This window comes from Miniopterus schreibersii (genome assembly GCF_964146895.1).
Source record: "Miniopterus schreibersii genome assembly, chromosome: 17".
Taxonomy (NCBI): domain Eukaryota; kingdom Metazoa; phylum Chordata; class Mammalia; order Chiroptera; family Miniopteridae; genus Miniopterus; species Miniopterus schreibersii.
This window is the reverse complement of record NC_138117.1, coordinates 25,346,844-25,362,955: the sequence shown is the minus strand read 5'-3', so window position 1 is coordinate 25,362,955 and position 16,112 is coordinate 25,346,844. Positions and strand designations below refer to the sequence as shown.

General features: G+C 35.1%; 1 protein-coding gene across 9 annotated transcripts in view; it reads right to left on the bottom strand.

The window, feature by feature from the left end:
* LOC308547006 (uncharacterized protein C8orf34) overlaps positions 1-16,112 on the bottom strand; it is a gene marked incomplete at its 3' end in the record, with an annotated part of 238,655 nt that overhangs the window by 44,918 nt on the left and 177,625 nt on the right. For 8 of the 9 annotated variants that reach the window (XM_081116587.1, XM_081116588.1, XM_081116582.1 and 5 more), the window contains exon 10: positions 14,924-15,000. In XM_081116587.1, coding sequence (XP_080972713.1) covers positions 14,924-15,000 — 77 coding nt within the window. Of the gene's footprint in view, positions 1-14,923; positions 15,001-16,112 lie in introns of those variants that run through there. The other variant, XM_081116589.1, reaches the window with a different exon arrangement.

Sequence of the window (16,112 nt, the reverse complement as noted above, 5' to 3'; positions counted from 1 at the left end):
TAAACACAGTTGTTATTACAAATTATATTACTTTTCTGTAATAAATATTAATCCTACTGATTTCTAGCAGATTTCTTAATCCTATGACTAGATGATATATTTGAGAATAGAAATTATACACAATATTGCCCTGGCCAGGTGGTTCAGTTGGTTGGAGCATCATCCCTTACACCAAAAAGGTTGTGGGTTCTAAGCCCAGTCAGGGCACAAACCTAGCTTTCAGGTTTGGTCCCTAGTCAGGGCGCATACAGGAGGCAACAGGCAACTGATGGATGTTTCTCACATCGATGTTTCTCTCTGTATCTGTCTCTCTCTCCCTTCCTCTCTCTCTAAAATCAATAAAAACCATAGTCTCCAGTGAGGATTAAAGAAAAGAAAAGAAAAAGAAATTATACCCAATATTTCTTTGTGTTCTCCACAGCATTAGGCACAATGATTAGAAAACTACTGATCAAATTCTTGATTGATTGATCAAATAATTTTTTTTTAAAAATCCTGAAGGACAGAGTTTCTGCATCTATGCTGAGTACTATGGAATTGTTGGTTTCTTTCCAGTTCTGCCTGAATGTCTATCCTATCTAGCTTGTCTGTACTTGGACACATCAGTCGGAGAGCAACTGCAACATGAAATAACACAATGAGTCACAGCAAACAGAAAAATAACAAATTTTTATTTCCAGAAGCCCATAGTTGCATCATTTATTCATTCGTTTATTCGTTCATTCATTCCTTTGTCTACATAATTATGCCCTGGGGTAAAAATAAATAAGACCAGTTTCTAACCTGGGGGGTTAGGATCTAATAGACTGAGATAGATGGATTAATAACAAAATTCCTTAAAGAATTGCACAGGAAATTGAGATGGGCATAGAATGTAACAGCAATTGGGACCCAAAGGAAAGTTGCAAAGGGAATCAGGAAAGGATCTGGAAGGCTTAACACTGGTAGATGGCGTTTCCTGGTGATTCAAGAAGTGAAAAAGAGGCTAAGAGAGTCTTCCGTTAATTAGGAATATAGAATATCTAAGTATGAAAGCTTGAAACTAACATCTGTGATACCAAAGATGGCAAGTAATTTATAATGATTGGAGGGCCAAGATACAAGGTAGTGAGATAAACTGGCTAGAAAACTTGAGAATCATGTATGTCAAACCAGCAACTACTTTGAATGTTATCCCACCAGAAACAGTAACATGATCACATTTTTATTTTTGACAGATCTTAGTTTTGAGTAGATGGATTGATGGAGTATAAGACTGAAGGCATAAAGATAATTTTTAAAATAGCTTGTATCAAAGATGGATACAATGATTTTGAATGAAGGCAAAAACAAGGTAGATTTAAGACTGTCAGCTTTGAATTTTAAGACTGAAAGCTAATAGGGCATCCAGTGAATAAGTTCTATGTTGTTTTCTTCTTTGCGGTAGTGGTGGTGTTTTGGTTTGGTTTGGTTTGGTTTGGTTTGGTTTGGTTTGGTTTGGTTTGGTTTGGTTTGGTTTGGTGTGCATAATTCTGATCCTCAGGGAGAGATCCAGAAGAGAGAACTGGACTTAAAGCCAGTAGAAGTCATGGGTGTAAAAGGCATTACTGAGAGAGAATTTGTTTGCAAGATGAGAAGATTATTGGTAAACTCCAAAATTTTAGAGGCAGACAGAGGAAAAGACTAGCAAAGAGAGCAAAGATAAATGGTCAGAGAGCTAGATAATCAGAGAAGAATGGTGTCTGAGAAAACAAAAGAAGCAGGAGCTTCCAGAATAAAGAAGTGATAGTCAAGTATACCAATTTTCACAGAATGGTTAAATAAATTGAAGGCAGATGGTAGTTCATTGGACTTGGATATGAAGAAATAAATATTCACTTTTGAAATGGGTTAAAGAATTAATCGATGGGAAGGAAGCTGAGTCTCTCCAGGATTTTGATGTAAAGGACATGAGAGAGACAGAGGCCTGTTTCACTAATGTTGAAATATGAAATAATTCATGTATTTGTTTGCTATTGGGAGATGCTTGAGAATGCCCATAGCCTGTAGGAAATTAGAAAGGATGGGTTGAATATACAGCAGAAAAAAGAGATGTTGAAAGAAAGGGAAGGGAGGGAGGGAGGGAGGGAGGCAGGGAGGGAGGCAGGGAGGGAGGGAAAATTTTCTTAAAAGCAATCTTGAAACAAAATATTTCAAATGTTTTCCTCTGAGACTGAATGAAAAATAAAGAAGAGGGGCTGATTATATACATGGGTATAGGTTTATGGGATATTCAGAGACTTCACACTTGACGGACTCAATTTTCTTTCTTTGGTTTTGCTTGTAGCTTTGTTGTCTTGAGAAGTGGGGAGCCAGAAATAGTTTGGGGATAGCTGATATGGAAAATGAGATTTAGAAGCTGATTTAGGGAAGATGAATTGAGAAATAAAATTAGAGGGCATTAATGTTGCATTGCAACAATCTCCATAATTCTGTGATTTTTTTTTTTTTTTGTCTGCCTATGTGTTGAAATACGGAGTGTGAATATGTTGGATGGATGCAAGACTGGAAGTTAGCAGCAAAAGAGGGCTAAATTGGCAAGACATCAATGTGGTGCAACACTGAGGCTTCAGCCAGACAGGACAGCCAGAAAGAGGCAATGCTAGGCATGGAGTTCTTAGGGAAGTTAAAGATGGGAAGTGGTGGAACTACAGGAGAAAACTAAAAGGAGGGTATTATCAGTAGAGGTTGACACACTGGAGTTTGAGTCTAGAGATATAACAGAGCTTGGTCCAATAAGGTCCAGGTGTGTCCACAGGTGTCAGATATTGGATGGATGCTTTGAGGGATAGAATAAAAAGAAGAAAGCATGTGCCAAGTGTCAACATCTTCAATGACTGAGGAATGGGATCAGGAAGTTGACATTGGATCACATAGTATGAACCTCAAAAGAAGAAAATTTTTATTCAGAGTTGAAAATGAATTGCCAGAAAGCTGCAGAGGAAAACTAGGATAATTACAATATTGCCTCCTATAACTGGTATGAGAGAATAATCAGTATTTGCGTAAAAGAACAAGTGTTAAGAAAAATGTCTGGGGAAGTAGTAGGTTTCCACTGAGGACAGAAAAAGGAGACAACTATAGGTAAAGAGTTGAAGATATGAAATATTTTGTTTTCTATAAGGTTTCAAAATAAGACAATTTCAAGGGTATTCTGACTTGGGAAGTGCTTTCTGAGCTTTCTGAGTCTTAGAGGTACAGGGACCTCCTGGTTTCCAATGCCAACTTAAGCACAGTTCCATTACTTATAGTTATATTGACATAATAGCCACAATGATAATAACATCATATCTTGTTCAAACATCTGGTTAGGAGGTAATATCATTTAATTAGATAAAAGGAGAAATTTTAAAAGAAATTATAGGCCACAAAATGGAAATCATTTAGACCCATGCTATCTGATCACCATTAGCCTAAGCAAGAGGCTCCAGAGAACTGGGATGTACCTAAGACAGACAACCTACCGCTGTAAGTACAGTTAAAAGCGTTGTAATGTTATGTTTAGGTCAACAGTCACTATATTCTACTTAGGACAACAGCCCTTTGGAAAATGTGGCTAATGAATGAAAGAATACCCAAATATTCTGAGTGATTTTTTCCTCCTTCAATTCAATCCAACGAGCATTAATTAAACATTTCCTCCTCTTGGCACTGTGCTAGGTGCTACATATCTTGAGATACCTATGACTCATTATGATAATAATTCTATTTTCTACTTTATTATATTATTGGTAAAAATATCTGGATGTTGATAATCACAGAATCCATATCACAGAAATCTGTGGATTCACATCAAACTTGGGTACAATAATTGGGTTGATGACTTTGCCATGTATTTGTTAAAAATGTAAAGGATATTCAGTATGACCCAAAAGAAATTCTAGTTCTGTATGACTTGGGGCAACTTATTTTCTCTGGGCTTCTCTCCACATCTTTAAAATGTGAATAACAATACTTACAGGATTGTTGGAATAATATGAAAGCATTTTAGAAGCTGAAATACACACATAAAAGTTAGTTATTGATTTCTGAAACCCAGCCACAGAGATGTATAAAGACAAAGTTTGCCTTGTTACAGTCTTTTTTGATGTGTGAAAACACATCAAAAGTCAACTATTTATTTGACATTTGTACATCATGGCTGAGCAAAGACTGAAGAAACCACAGATAAAATGAGTATGTTACATTTGAGTTTCCAATATACAAAAGATGACTTACTAATTTTCTTTGCTTTCCTTTTATGTCGATAGCTGTATGAAAAAGTCACTAGTCTAAGAAATAGAGAACATTCCTAGCAGGAAACAAGGAATAAGGAGGGAATAAGGGAATAAGGAGGTTTTCCTAAATGTTACAGAGGTGTTGAGCTGAAGGTTAAGAACTGACTTCATTCTGTAGAATTAGCCTCCCAGGACAGAATTTAAATAATTCAAGTCTTACATAAAGAGAAAGTAAAAATTTGATGTGTTACAAATTTGGATTAGAAGTAATGTAGTTGAAATGTAATGTCCCTGGAGGGGGGATGTTGAAGGGATGGAGGGATTGAACAAGAAAGGAAAAAACAAAAGAGAAAGAACTCATGGACATGGACAACAATGTGGTATTGCAGGGAGCAGGAGGGGAGTCAGTGGAGGTGGGAGAGGAAGGGGGCATAGAGTGGATATATGGTGATGAAAAAAATAAAATAAAATTTTTTATAAAAATTAATTTAATAAAATAATCTATAACAACAACAACAACAACAAGAGTGGAAGTGATGAGATTGGGTAGGATCAGTTCCAGAGTATAAAACACTTCCTAGGCATTTCTGACAACTTTCATTTATTCACGACATTGCATTTATGAGGTTTTATTTCTTTCCCCTCTTTCAAGCAGAGGAGTAATCCAAAGATGAAGTCAGATATTTATTTAAATCTATAAGGACTATATTTATCAGACATATTGGCAGTTAATTTAATGAGTAAGAAATTATAGCTGTGACCGCCTGTATCTAATTTTATCAGTCTTGAAAGTGTTTAATATTCTTTGCTTAATATAATTAAATGTGCTTAATTGTTACTGGACCAAACCAAACATGATTTTCCAGGGCCTTAAAGGCAATAAAAATCTCTAACATAAATTTTCTTGTAAAGAAACAGCTTTTATAATTCTCTGAATCCTTAAGCCCTAAAACTGCTTAATAAAAAAGACAAACATTCACATGATGCAAAAGGAACAAAGAGCCACATATTAATGTTAGTGATCTATAAGAAAACAGACTACTCAAGCTCCTGAATAATCTAAACAGTAGTTTTCAAAGTCTGTTTATAGCAGGACAGTTCTTATTTTCAAATCAAATCTTACACCCGAACCTTACATATAAGACAGATCACACTGGAGCTGCCTTGGCTGAAGGGAGCAGGGCTGGGACGGTGCCTTGAAGCACACATGTATGCTCCTTGGCCTCGAAAACCAAGTGGAAAAGCAACGACTTGAATGCCAGCAGTGACACAGAGAGGACAACAGTGGCCTTGAAGTATGAGAGGCCTGGGTTCTGTCTTAACCTGTTCAGGATGCTTTAACAAAATAATATGGGTTGAGTTACTTACAAAAACAGAACTTTATTTTTCACAGTATTGGAGGCTGGTAAGTCAAAGATCAAGGTACCTGCAGACTCTGTGTGCTGCTGGTGAGGGCCCACTTTCTGTTCATAGTTATCTTTTTGTTGTGTCCTTACCTTGTGGAAGGGGCAGGGAACTGTCTGGGGTCTCTTTTATAAGGGCACTAATACCATTCGTGAGAGCCCCACCGAAAGGACCTAATCTCCCAAAGTCCCCACCTTCAAATACCATTTCACTGGGGACGGGAGGAATATGTTTCAACACATATAGCAGGTTCCAATTATATGTCCACCAATAGTTGTAGTTACTTACCTTCTCTAAGACCTGGTATCTCTAATTATGGAGATAAACAAACTTATCTCACAGAATGGTTATACAATTTTAAATAAGTTAATGTAGGTGAAGCTAAAGCATTTCACATGGTTATGGCCAGGGTATCTGCTCTCCAGGGTAATATAGTCTAGGAGACTCTCTAGCCATTCCCAACTAGTTTCCCCTTCTTATCACCTATCAATACCTATAGCAGTGAACTTTAAGCAAGCCCCCTAGAGGGGTTTGTACTACATAATCTGCCAGAGGAGAATTCCTGGGTTGGATGGTCATGTGGACAAATAAGTTCAAACAGAGCAGTGCAGAGGTGTTAAGATTGTAAGTGTCACTGCCCAGATCCAGGGTTGAAGCAGACAGAGGAATCTAGGATGGTCCCCTGATTGCTAGGCAAGTTGTCTGGGAGAAACAGTGGTGGTATTCTATTGGAAGACGTTTCTGCGGAGAGTGGGGGTGACTGGCCAGAAGAAAGAGATGGAAAGAGAAGAGTTGTGGGTGGAAGATATGTTGGGCATGGAAAAGGCTGCAAGCAAAATAAGAGGCAGGGAGAGTTCATTCATCCTATGATCCACCAGAAACACAATCTAGTGAGACAAGACCACCAAAACCTTATTGATTTCCCCCAAGTTGATCACTGACATGGTCTTAAGTGGTGGAACCGCAGGAAGAAACAAGTTTAAGGAAACAGCATCCCCAGCAGAGTAAATGACTTGCAGAACTAAGGTCTGAGTACTACTGTTCCCTCTCATTTTATTGTCCTTGGTCTGCAGGTCCTCCAGGCTGGGATATTTTTGTCCCATCTTTCTAGAAGGGTAGACTCTCCATAGATATTTTTCAACTTTTGTGGTCTCTAAGTAAAGATATTTGCAAATTCTTTATTACTTTTCCTTAATTACATTTGAGGTTTATCTCTTTTATGCAATATACCCTTTATTTTTTTTTCCTTGATTAAAGAATCATTGCAGAAATCCTCTTTTAAAACTTGCCTGCTTTCTTACTATTGAAATGCAAATACTTTCTTAATAAACAGTGAAAAGCATCAATTACACTTAAAAGGGAAATGATAAGTTCCAGAAATTCAGATTTAAATGAGCTACAGGCAGCTGATTCATGATTCTTAAGAAATATGAGTAATTTTTATAGTTGTGACATTATAGAGATATTTACTTACAAATTACTCAGCTTCCCTTTTTCCCAAAAAGTTTGTGTTAGTTATGAATCAAAATGTTGCAAAATACTAAACAAAATAACTGGATATGAAGGTATCAATTCTGTCTCTAACTTATAAGATTCATGTGAATATTAAGCTTTGTTTTGGAAACTCTGTAAAAATCACTATATGCAAACTAAATAAACTGCAGAAACCGATGAGTAGGTTCCTATATTCTGGCAAGTGATAAGCCAACCTCCTCTCCAAAGATCAAACCATAAACCTATATTTAAAAAAAAATCATACACACACATAATCCATACTGCTTCTTTTCTTCTTCACTCTATTTATATACCAAATGATATTTGTGGTAGCTGGCATTCACTTTGATAAAGAATCAGCAATAACTTCATAATACTGAAAATATCAAACTACACTTTCTTTTGTCTACCATAATTATAAGAATTAATAGACTTTCCATGAGTTACCATACCAAGACATTAATAGTGCGCTGTCTCATATCTTCTTGGGTATTATTTGCTTAGAAACTCACTGTCCTTGTTCTATATCAATGCACATTAGGTCACTTTTCCTTCCAACTGTCTTAAAAATAAAATGCAGAATTTAACTGACTCCAAAAAATATTGTCATAATTTTACTAAAGAAAACAGTGAAATTACGTAAAGAGATGATTAATTAGAACAAGTACAATCAATGATTTAACAATTGTGTCATACTTAATCCTCTCAAGCCACTTTTTTTTATGCATATGTGATATTTAGAAGTTACATTTTAAAAATTCATAGAAGATTTTTTAAAAACATTTTGCATTGGTTTGGCCAAATATTTCCATCCTCAATGTGTTGGAAATCAACAGGCCTAAAATGTCCAAAGGAAAAATCCCACTAGATCCTAAATTTTAGTTGGATAACTTGCCCACTATAGCACTTGGTTTGAAGCAGTTTTAGTGGCATCTGAAATCTGTGAGGGGTAATAGTCAAGCAAAATTCCACATACTAGAAGGAAAAAGAAACTAAAAATCTTTAAGGTTGAGCAAAATGTGTATTAATTGCTCTTCTCTAGCAGAAAATTCATTGGTGCAACTGGCTGCCAAAAATTTGTCAACACTATCTTTTAAGAGACAAAATTCATCATAATTTATTACTCGTATTTGATGAGATGATAATGAACATCATTAATTTTATTTTCCTTTTCACTTCACAAGAGTGCCAATTAAAATGTTTTGCTTAATTCCATAAATGCTAGCTGTGTGTCTACTTTTCCACACTAGACATATAATGCGAGAAAATTGCAACTTGTTCATTAACTTATTCATTTGGCATTGCCTCCCTTGACCAGCTATTTAAGTCAATTTACATAGAATTAAAAACACTCTAAGATATGTGCAACAATTTACTTACCATAAAATTATACTTGGGTATGAAAAAATATATCAAAGCTGTTTTACTGGAAACATTTAAAATATAAGGATGATGAAATAGTCAAAATTGTCATAAGGGGAGGGTTATGGGTAGGGAGGAACAGTATTTAGTAAGAAACAAGGTAGAAATTAGGGTTATCAAAATTCAGAGTTAAAGAAATAGTCTAAAGGTCCATTAACGTTCATACCCTATTTTATATGGGAAATGTACGGGTACAATTTTTTTTATGCTTGCTGTCAACTCTAAGTGATAATTTTGTAATTTTATTTCTTTTAAATATATAGGTCTTTTTAAAAAAATATATTTTTATTGACTTCAGAGAGAGAGGAAGGGAGAGGGAGAGAGAGAGAAATATCAGTGATGAGAGAGAACCACTGATCGGCTGCCTCCCGCATGCCCCCTGCTGGGGATCAAGCCCACAACCTAGGCATGTGCCCCAACAGGACTCGAACCCGATCTCCTGGATCATAGGTCGCTTGCTCAACTGCTGAGCCACACTGACTGGGGTGTACAGGTCTTTTTTGGCATGACTTAGAAGAGGTAAAGATCTGGGAAAGAACTGGAATAATCTCCAAGGGGACACATGCTATTTGTCTTGAAAGTAGTATGGAGATTTCTAGAATAGAGGAAAAAAAGGGCATTGTGCAATCTACATATTATAAAAAGTCATATGATTTCAGCAGATTGTGAAATTTTCCTTAAGTCTTAGCAATAAGACTATACAATCATGTGTAGTGAAATTCCTTTCTTAATTTCCAAGAGCACCAGGGATTTTTTTTTATAAGGATTCCACTGTACTGCAAACTAACAATGTAAAAGGGAAAAGAAATTCAGGTTTAACTTTGCTGACCTATGTACTTCACTGGCTGAATAAAATTTTTAAAAATTAACAAAAGCCAATTCACCTAATTCTTTCCAGTCACAAGAAATTCATTTAAGAACAATATCCTTCCTGTCAAAACCCTTTTCTGAATTTGTGTGCCATTTGTATGTGTTACTGGAAATAAGCACATCAATGTTTCTTTATCATCATGGTTGCCAGTTATAGCTGTTATCAAATGAGAATTATAGTTACATCTAACCCAAATTTGTACTTTTTAAAGTTCATATTCATTGGCTATTGGGAAAAGGTGGTATGTGTGGGAAATTCCAACTTTAGACAATTTGAAATTCCTTTAGAAATTCCACCCTTACTACTTGTGAGTGGAAGTAGAAAAGATTAGCAAAAAGTGAAGGAAAAAAGGAAAGCCACTCACTTTTCCCTAGAACATCAATAAAAAAAAAATGTTTTGTTTATGTACAAATCAACAAAGCACAATGTTAATCAAGCCTAAAAGTAATTTAAGTTTACCTCTAATCCAGCTAAGTAGACCCTTTATTAAGATGATTCCGGAATCACCTATGACTAAAATTTGGATCAAGTCTGCCACAGGAAATTATTCCGAGACATGTATTATTTTCTTTTTCATTTTCCTTCTGAGTACCCTCCCAATTTTAAGGTCCCCTTCTTGTCATGCCAGCCTGGTTTCTTGGACTCCTGCAATTGTGAAGGACCCACACAAGACTAGTCTTTCATGCTCCAAACTTACTGATACCTTCCTCTCATAAAAATATGCCTGTCTTTTGATCCAGTCCCTCAAACTTCTACTTTTTCACTATCTAATTAACATAATGAATAATTCTATCTTTGATATAGGCTACTGAAAATGTCCTCTCTTCTATATTACATGTCCAATTTAACAGTGGCCTCATTGCCTTAATAATTGTATGGAACGTAACAAATTCTATGAAAGAGAGTTTAGGCACTGGGAAATATGAGTTTTGGCTTTTCCCCATTTATGTGACCTGGGACAAGTTACCAGATCTCCTGGCAGCTCAGTATGCTCACCTCAAACTTAGAGTAGTATTTGTTTCACAGAAAGGATGGCAAGCCTCAGAGATAAGTCGCAGGAATTGCAAAATTTAGAGACAATTGATATTAAATACATGAAAATGTTCAGCAATTAAAAAGTACCATACAAATATGTGATTTCATTATCATTATTACTACTATCATTCTAGTTAGTTGTAAATCTCTCCTCAAATAGATAAAGCTCTTCAGAAAGAAAATGTATTGAAAATAAAACTCTTAGAAACTCCAGGTACTTTAGAAAACCTTTCCTTAAAGGAGTCCTTTTAACTTTTCTTCTACTTTAATGATGGCCAGTTACATAAAGTCTTAAGAGAGTCAGCTTATCAGTCCAAGTGCCCATCAGTAGATGACTGGATAAAAAACCTGTGGTACATTTACACACAAAGGAATACCACTTAGCTGTAAAAAGGAAAGAATCTTATCATTGCGACAGCATGAATGGACCAAGAGAGTGTTATGCTAAGTGAAATAAGCCAGTCAGAGAAAGACAAGTACCATATGATTTCACTTACATGTGGAATCTAATGAATAAAATAAACTAACCAACAAAATAGAAACAGACTCATAGACACAGAGAACAAATTGACAGCTGTCAGACAAGAGGGGCATTGGGGGACAGTGTGGAAAAGGTGAAGGAATTAAGCAATAAAAACAAAACAAAAGTCAATGGACACAGACAAAATATGGTAATTAGCAGAGGGAAAGGGAGGTAGGAGAAGAGAAAAGAAGGTAAAGGGGGAATAAATGGCGATGAAAGGAGACTTGGCTCGGGGTAGTGAACACACAAAATAGTATAAATACTATATGCAGATGGTGTATTATAGAACTGTATGCCTGAAACCTATATAACTTTACTAACCAATGTTACCCCAATCAATTCAATAAACAAGAAAAAAAAGAGTCTGCTTATGATGGGCTAGTCAGTGCTGGCCAATAAATACAATAAACAGCAGATTTACAAAGAAAAAAGAAAAAAGTAAGATATTGAACATCAAATGTCTTTCGTAATTATGTTTTCATTTTCCCATTATGCTCGTATGTTTAATAGAAACAATACAGAATTTTTAAGATTAAGAATGCCATAAGAATTGTGAAATTAAAATATCACTGATATGTCTTTATGGATCATTAATCTAGGAAAAAATATGTACTACATTTATGAACTAAAAGGTTATAATCAATATCTGCTTCTTGGTACTTTCTTCCTAAGATTTTCCTGTTGTTCGTTCATTTTTAACAAGTAGATTTATCTAACAAATTCAGTTTTAATCTTCACAGCTGTGGATATATTAAGAGACATTCCAGAACACAGAAGGAGGAGGGGAAGAGGGAAATTCCAAAAGAATGACTTGCTTATTAGGGAGATGATAAAAATCTAAATCTAAATGTTGCCTTTACTTCACTTCAAATATTCACAAAATATTCGTGAAGTATTTTAAACACAGGTGAAGCCACTAGGGGAAAAGTTTCCAAGATTCTGCTACCCACTTATTAATATCCAATACCCAGCATGGAAAGTTGGCAAATAGAGACAGCATGTGTTGAAACTACTCTAAATGGTTTTCAACATTTGTGGCATGTTTATATTTTTGCAATATCTGACTCAAAATTTCAAAGCAAATTTTACGTTTCTTACGGTAATAAAGAAAAAAGTTCTGTTTAGTTCCAATTCTCCATTCATATCTAGATAAAGCTATAATTGTCTTCTTGATTTACCAAAAATACATTCCTAAGAAATATTATAGAAGTATGTTTTGGGGTATTTGCATCTAAAATGTCATCAATCTGATCTAAATTTTTAAAAACCCATGTTTTCTTTTTAATAAAAGCAGCTATCAACTAGAAATTATGTTCAGGACCCTGGTATTAATTTACCCCTGTATCTTTTATATCCCACATATTTCCAAGAAGAATTAAAGCATTAACTTGAAATTAAATAGAATTGTAAAATCTTCAAGAATTCAAAATTTAATCATTAATAAATGAAAACAAGCAACACTGACTTAGAACAAATTTCTACATAGAAGAGCACTATGTGAACACCGTAAAAAGAAAGCAAAAATCTTTAAGAGCCAGTTTGTAATAACTCAAGAAAAGTTTGACCAAAAAAGCTTAATTTTCCCTCCTCCTTGGGTTGTTAGGTATAATTAAGTAAGCCAAATACTGTGAATGAATATACCTGGATTTTAGAAAGTGATTAGAAAAAGAATCTAACTGTATCCTTTTAGATATTAGGAAGAAATATGGGTTTTGGTGGAATTCACAGATGATAAAAAAAACTTCACAAAAAGTGATGAATGACAGATTATCACAGCCTGAATGATGACATGTTTTTATCATCATGAGATTATGGAAATATACTGAAGTTTATAAATGTCAGAAAGTTCCTTTAAAAAAATATTAGTACAATGCCAGGTCATAGTCCAAAAATAATATTTGCATCAAGTACATGCCCCATTATAGTCTCTGATGTGAGAACATTACTTGGAGCCCTGGGTTTGGTTGTGACATAACCCTTACTTTACAGGGGACTTGGCAAACAAGAATATATTCAAGGAAAGAATCAAAAGTGCTGAAATCTTTTGCAAACTACACAATATAAGAATTGGTTGAAGGAACAGATTGTGTTTTGGCTGCAAAGGTCTCAAATAGGACATGCTAACTGCTTCTAATATGTGATCAGTTAAGAGGAAGGAGGACTGGACTCAGGCTATTATCCAAGGAACAGAACTAAGACCATTGGTTACAGGTGGCTGTGAGGAATATGAGAAAATGTCTAACAAAGAGGAATAAACTTCTGAAAGAAACAGGAAAGCATCAGGAATACCAGAGATGTGCAATAAAAGGGAAATTCACTAGCACTCAACGCCTGACCTCCTCGCCCTTTTAGCTTTGGGACCTTAGTCCTGTTGCTAAGCTTCTCTGATTTTCTGTTTCTCTATAAAATGAATATCCTCACCGTGGACGAAAGTGGGTAAGCAGCTCAGAATACTGAGGTAAGGGAGAGGAAAGGCTCAATTAGATGGCGCCGTGGTTCTTTCAATTTCTAAGACTACCATTTTATAATAAAGAAAAATATATTCCTATGTCATGATGAAAAATTGATAAAAATTTTATTTATTCAATATATATGTACTGTGTGTCTACTATGTATAGGCAATTTTCTAGGGATACAGAAGTGAAAAAAATGCACAATAATTCTTACTCTCATAGACCTTATATTATGCGGGAGGAGACGAACCATAAGCAAAACAAGTATATTACATAGTATATTAGAAGGTGCTAAGATCTATATAGAAAAATAAAGAAAACAACTTTGAAGTTTTAAATAGGGTCAGGGAAACTTTAATGAGAAAGTGACATATAAACGAAGATACAGTTTCATCAGTAATTTTTAAAATTTTTTATTATGAAATCCATTGGAAAATGTGGCGCCTTAAACCAAACTGTAATCTCATCAGAGAGTGTTATAGGCTGAATTATGCCTCATCAAAATTCATACATTGACGTCCTAACCTCCAGTTCTTCAGAATATGACTATTTGGAGACAAAGTTTTTAAATAGGTAATTAAGTTAAATGAGATAATTAGGATGGGTCTTAATCCAATATGATTAGTGTTATTAAAGGAGAGGAGATCAGGACATGGACATGGACAGAGGGATGATGATATGAAGGTACAGGGAGAGGATGACCATCTGCGAGCCAAGAGGCCTCAGAAGAAACCAACCCTTACAACACTTGGGTCTCAGACTTCGGCCTCCAGCATTGTGAGACAATAAAATTCTGCTCTTTATGGCAGCCCCAGCAAACCAACACAGAGAATATTGTAGCATATAAACTCAGCCTAAGTATTAAGTTTAGGATGATGCAAAATGGCATATTCATTTTTATAATAACTCGGAATCTTTTATAAATGTATTTAGAATTTGTATGTAGATTTCAGTTATCTGGTACTTATTCTTTCAACATTATATTGCACTGAAAATCTTAAACCTATTGTTTTTTCCCCAATATACTCTACTGAAGAGATACAGTTTAACAAAAATCTCACAAAGACTTCACAACTAATAATAGCATGTTTAAGTTATATGTAAACTTTCTGGATATGTAAAACATTTATTTTTCTATCAAGATAGGTGTAAGCTTATTGAAGTTTAAGATGGCAACTCAATCTTATAGAATGTTCATGTGCACAAGCAAACAGGTGTTAATAGCAGAATTTAGTGTCTCCCACCTCATTCCAATCGTCCATAACTGCTGACTTTAGCACAGCCTTGCTGTACACCTGTAATCAAGTTGGCCGCCTACTGAAATAAGCACTCTGCATGGCTGTGAGGGAAACATTGGGTGTATATCTGAAATATTTTTCAATTTAAAGAATATTGTTTCCTAGTCCTTTCTATTTCTATTAGATTTTCTTATTAGTGAAATAAATTAGTTTTAGAGATTAAAAAATAAGTAAATGAATATACTTACAGGTCCTGTTAATTTAGATGCTATTTCAAATTCTCCACCATCCTCCATTAATGCTTCTTCAGTCCCAGGTAAAGCATCTATTTTAATAAAAAAATGAATAAATTACAGTCACATATTTCTTAGCTCTGACATACAAGCCTATTATGAGATTATTAAGGTGACTGAACTGGTTGTTGAAAAATCACAGTGTTTATGAGTTAAAATAGAATGTAAAGACCACCTATGAAAAACGTTAAGAATTTCTAATGTAGCACACAATGAAGTTAGGAAGTGCAAGGGCTGCTGTTATCTTGGATAGAGCAAACTTTCTTTTAGTATATTATTCAGTTAATTGTTGGGGCATATTTAATGTTCTTTTACTGGTTTGTAATTTTATGTTTATTTGTTTTACCCATCAACTGTCTTCTTTTTTCTTTCCTGGCCACAAAATAGAATTACCATTTTGTGTTCTTTCTTTTAAATGGGATAGGAAGTATTGAAAAGTTTGGAGAAGAGTGCATATCATTAAATGATGGCAAGTGTTCCATTTTAATGTATCGAGCAAAACACGATAAAATCAACAACCCCAACCACCACCTAACTTAAGAATTAGAACTTTCCAGCCCGGCCGGGCGTGGCTCAGCGGGTTCAATTCCCGGTCAGGGCACATGCCCTGGTTGCGGGCTAAGCAGCCCATCAGTGACTCTCTCATCATTGATGTTTCTCTCTCTCTCTCTCCCTCTCCTTTCCTCTCTCTGAAATCAATAAAGATATATTAAAAAAAAAAAAAAAGAATTAGAACTTTCCAATAATCTTTATATACCTATGAGCAACTTCCTTTTCCCACCTCCTTGCTTCCCCCACCCACTGACAATAACCACCATTCTGAGCTTTTCATTCCTTTCTTTAAATACAGTTTTATCACTTATGTACGTCTTCTTAAGAACATATTACTTAGTTTTGAGCTTTTGCAAAAATGTCATTCTATGACTTGCTTTTGTTCAATCAACACCGTGCTTTTAAGATTTATTCAGCTGTTGTGAGCTACAACCCACACATATGAATTGGGAGACCTAACTGCCATTTCAGATTGGTTACTTGAGTTAAACTTCAGTGGGAGCACCTACAGCATGGAAACGATCAATCTCTATAAATCAGGGCTTTCTCTTTTCAAAGAAACAGTTGTTAATATTTATTAGCATTTCATTGG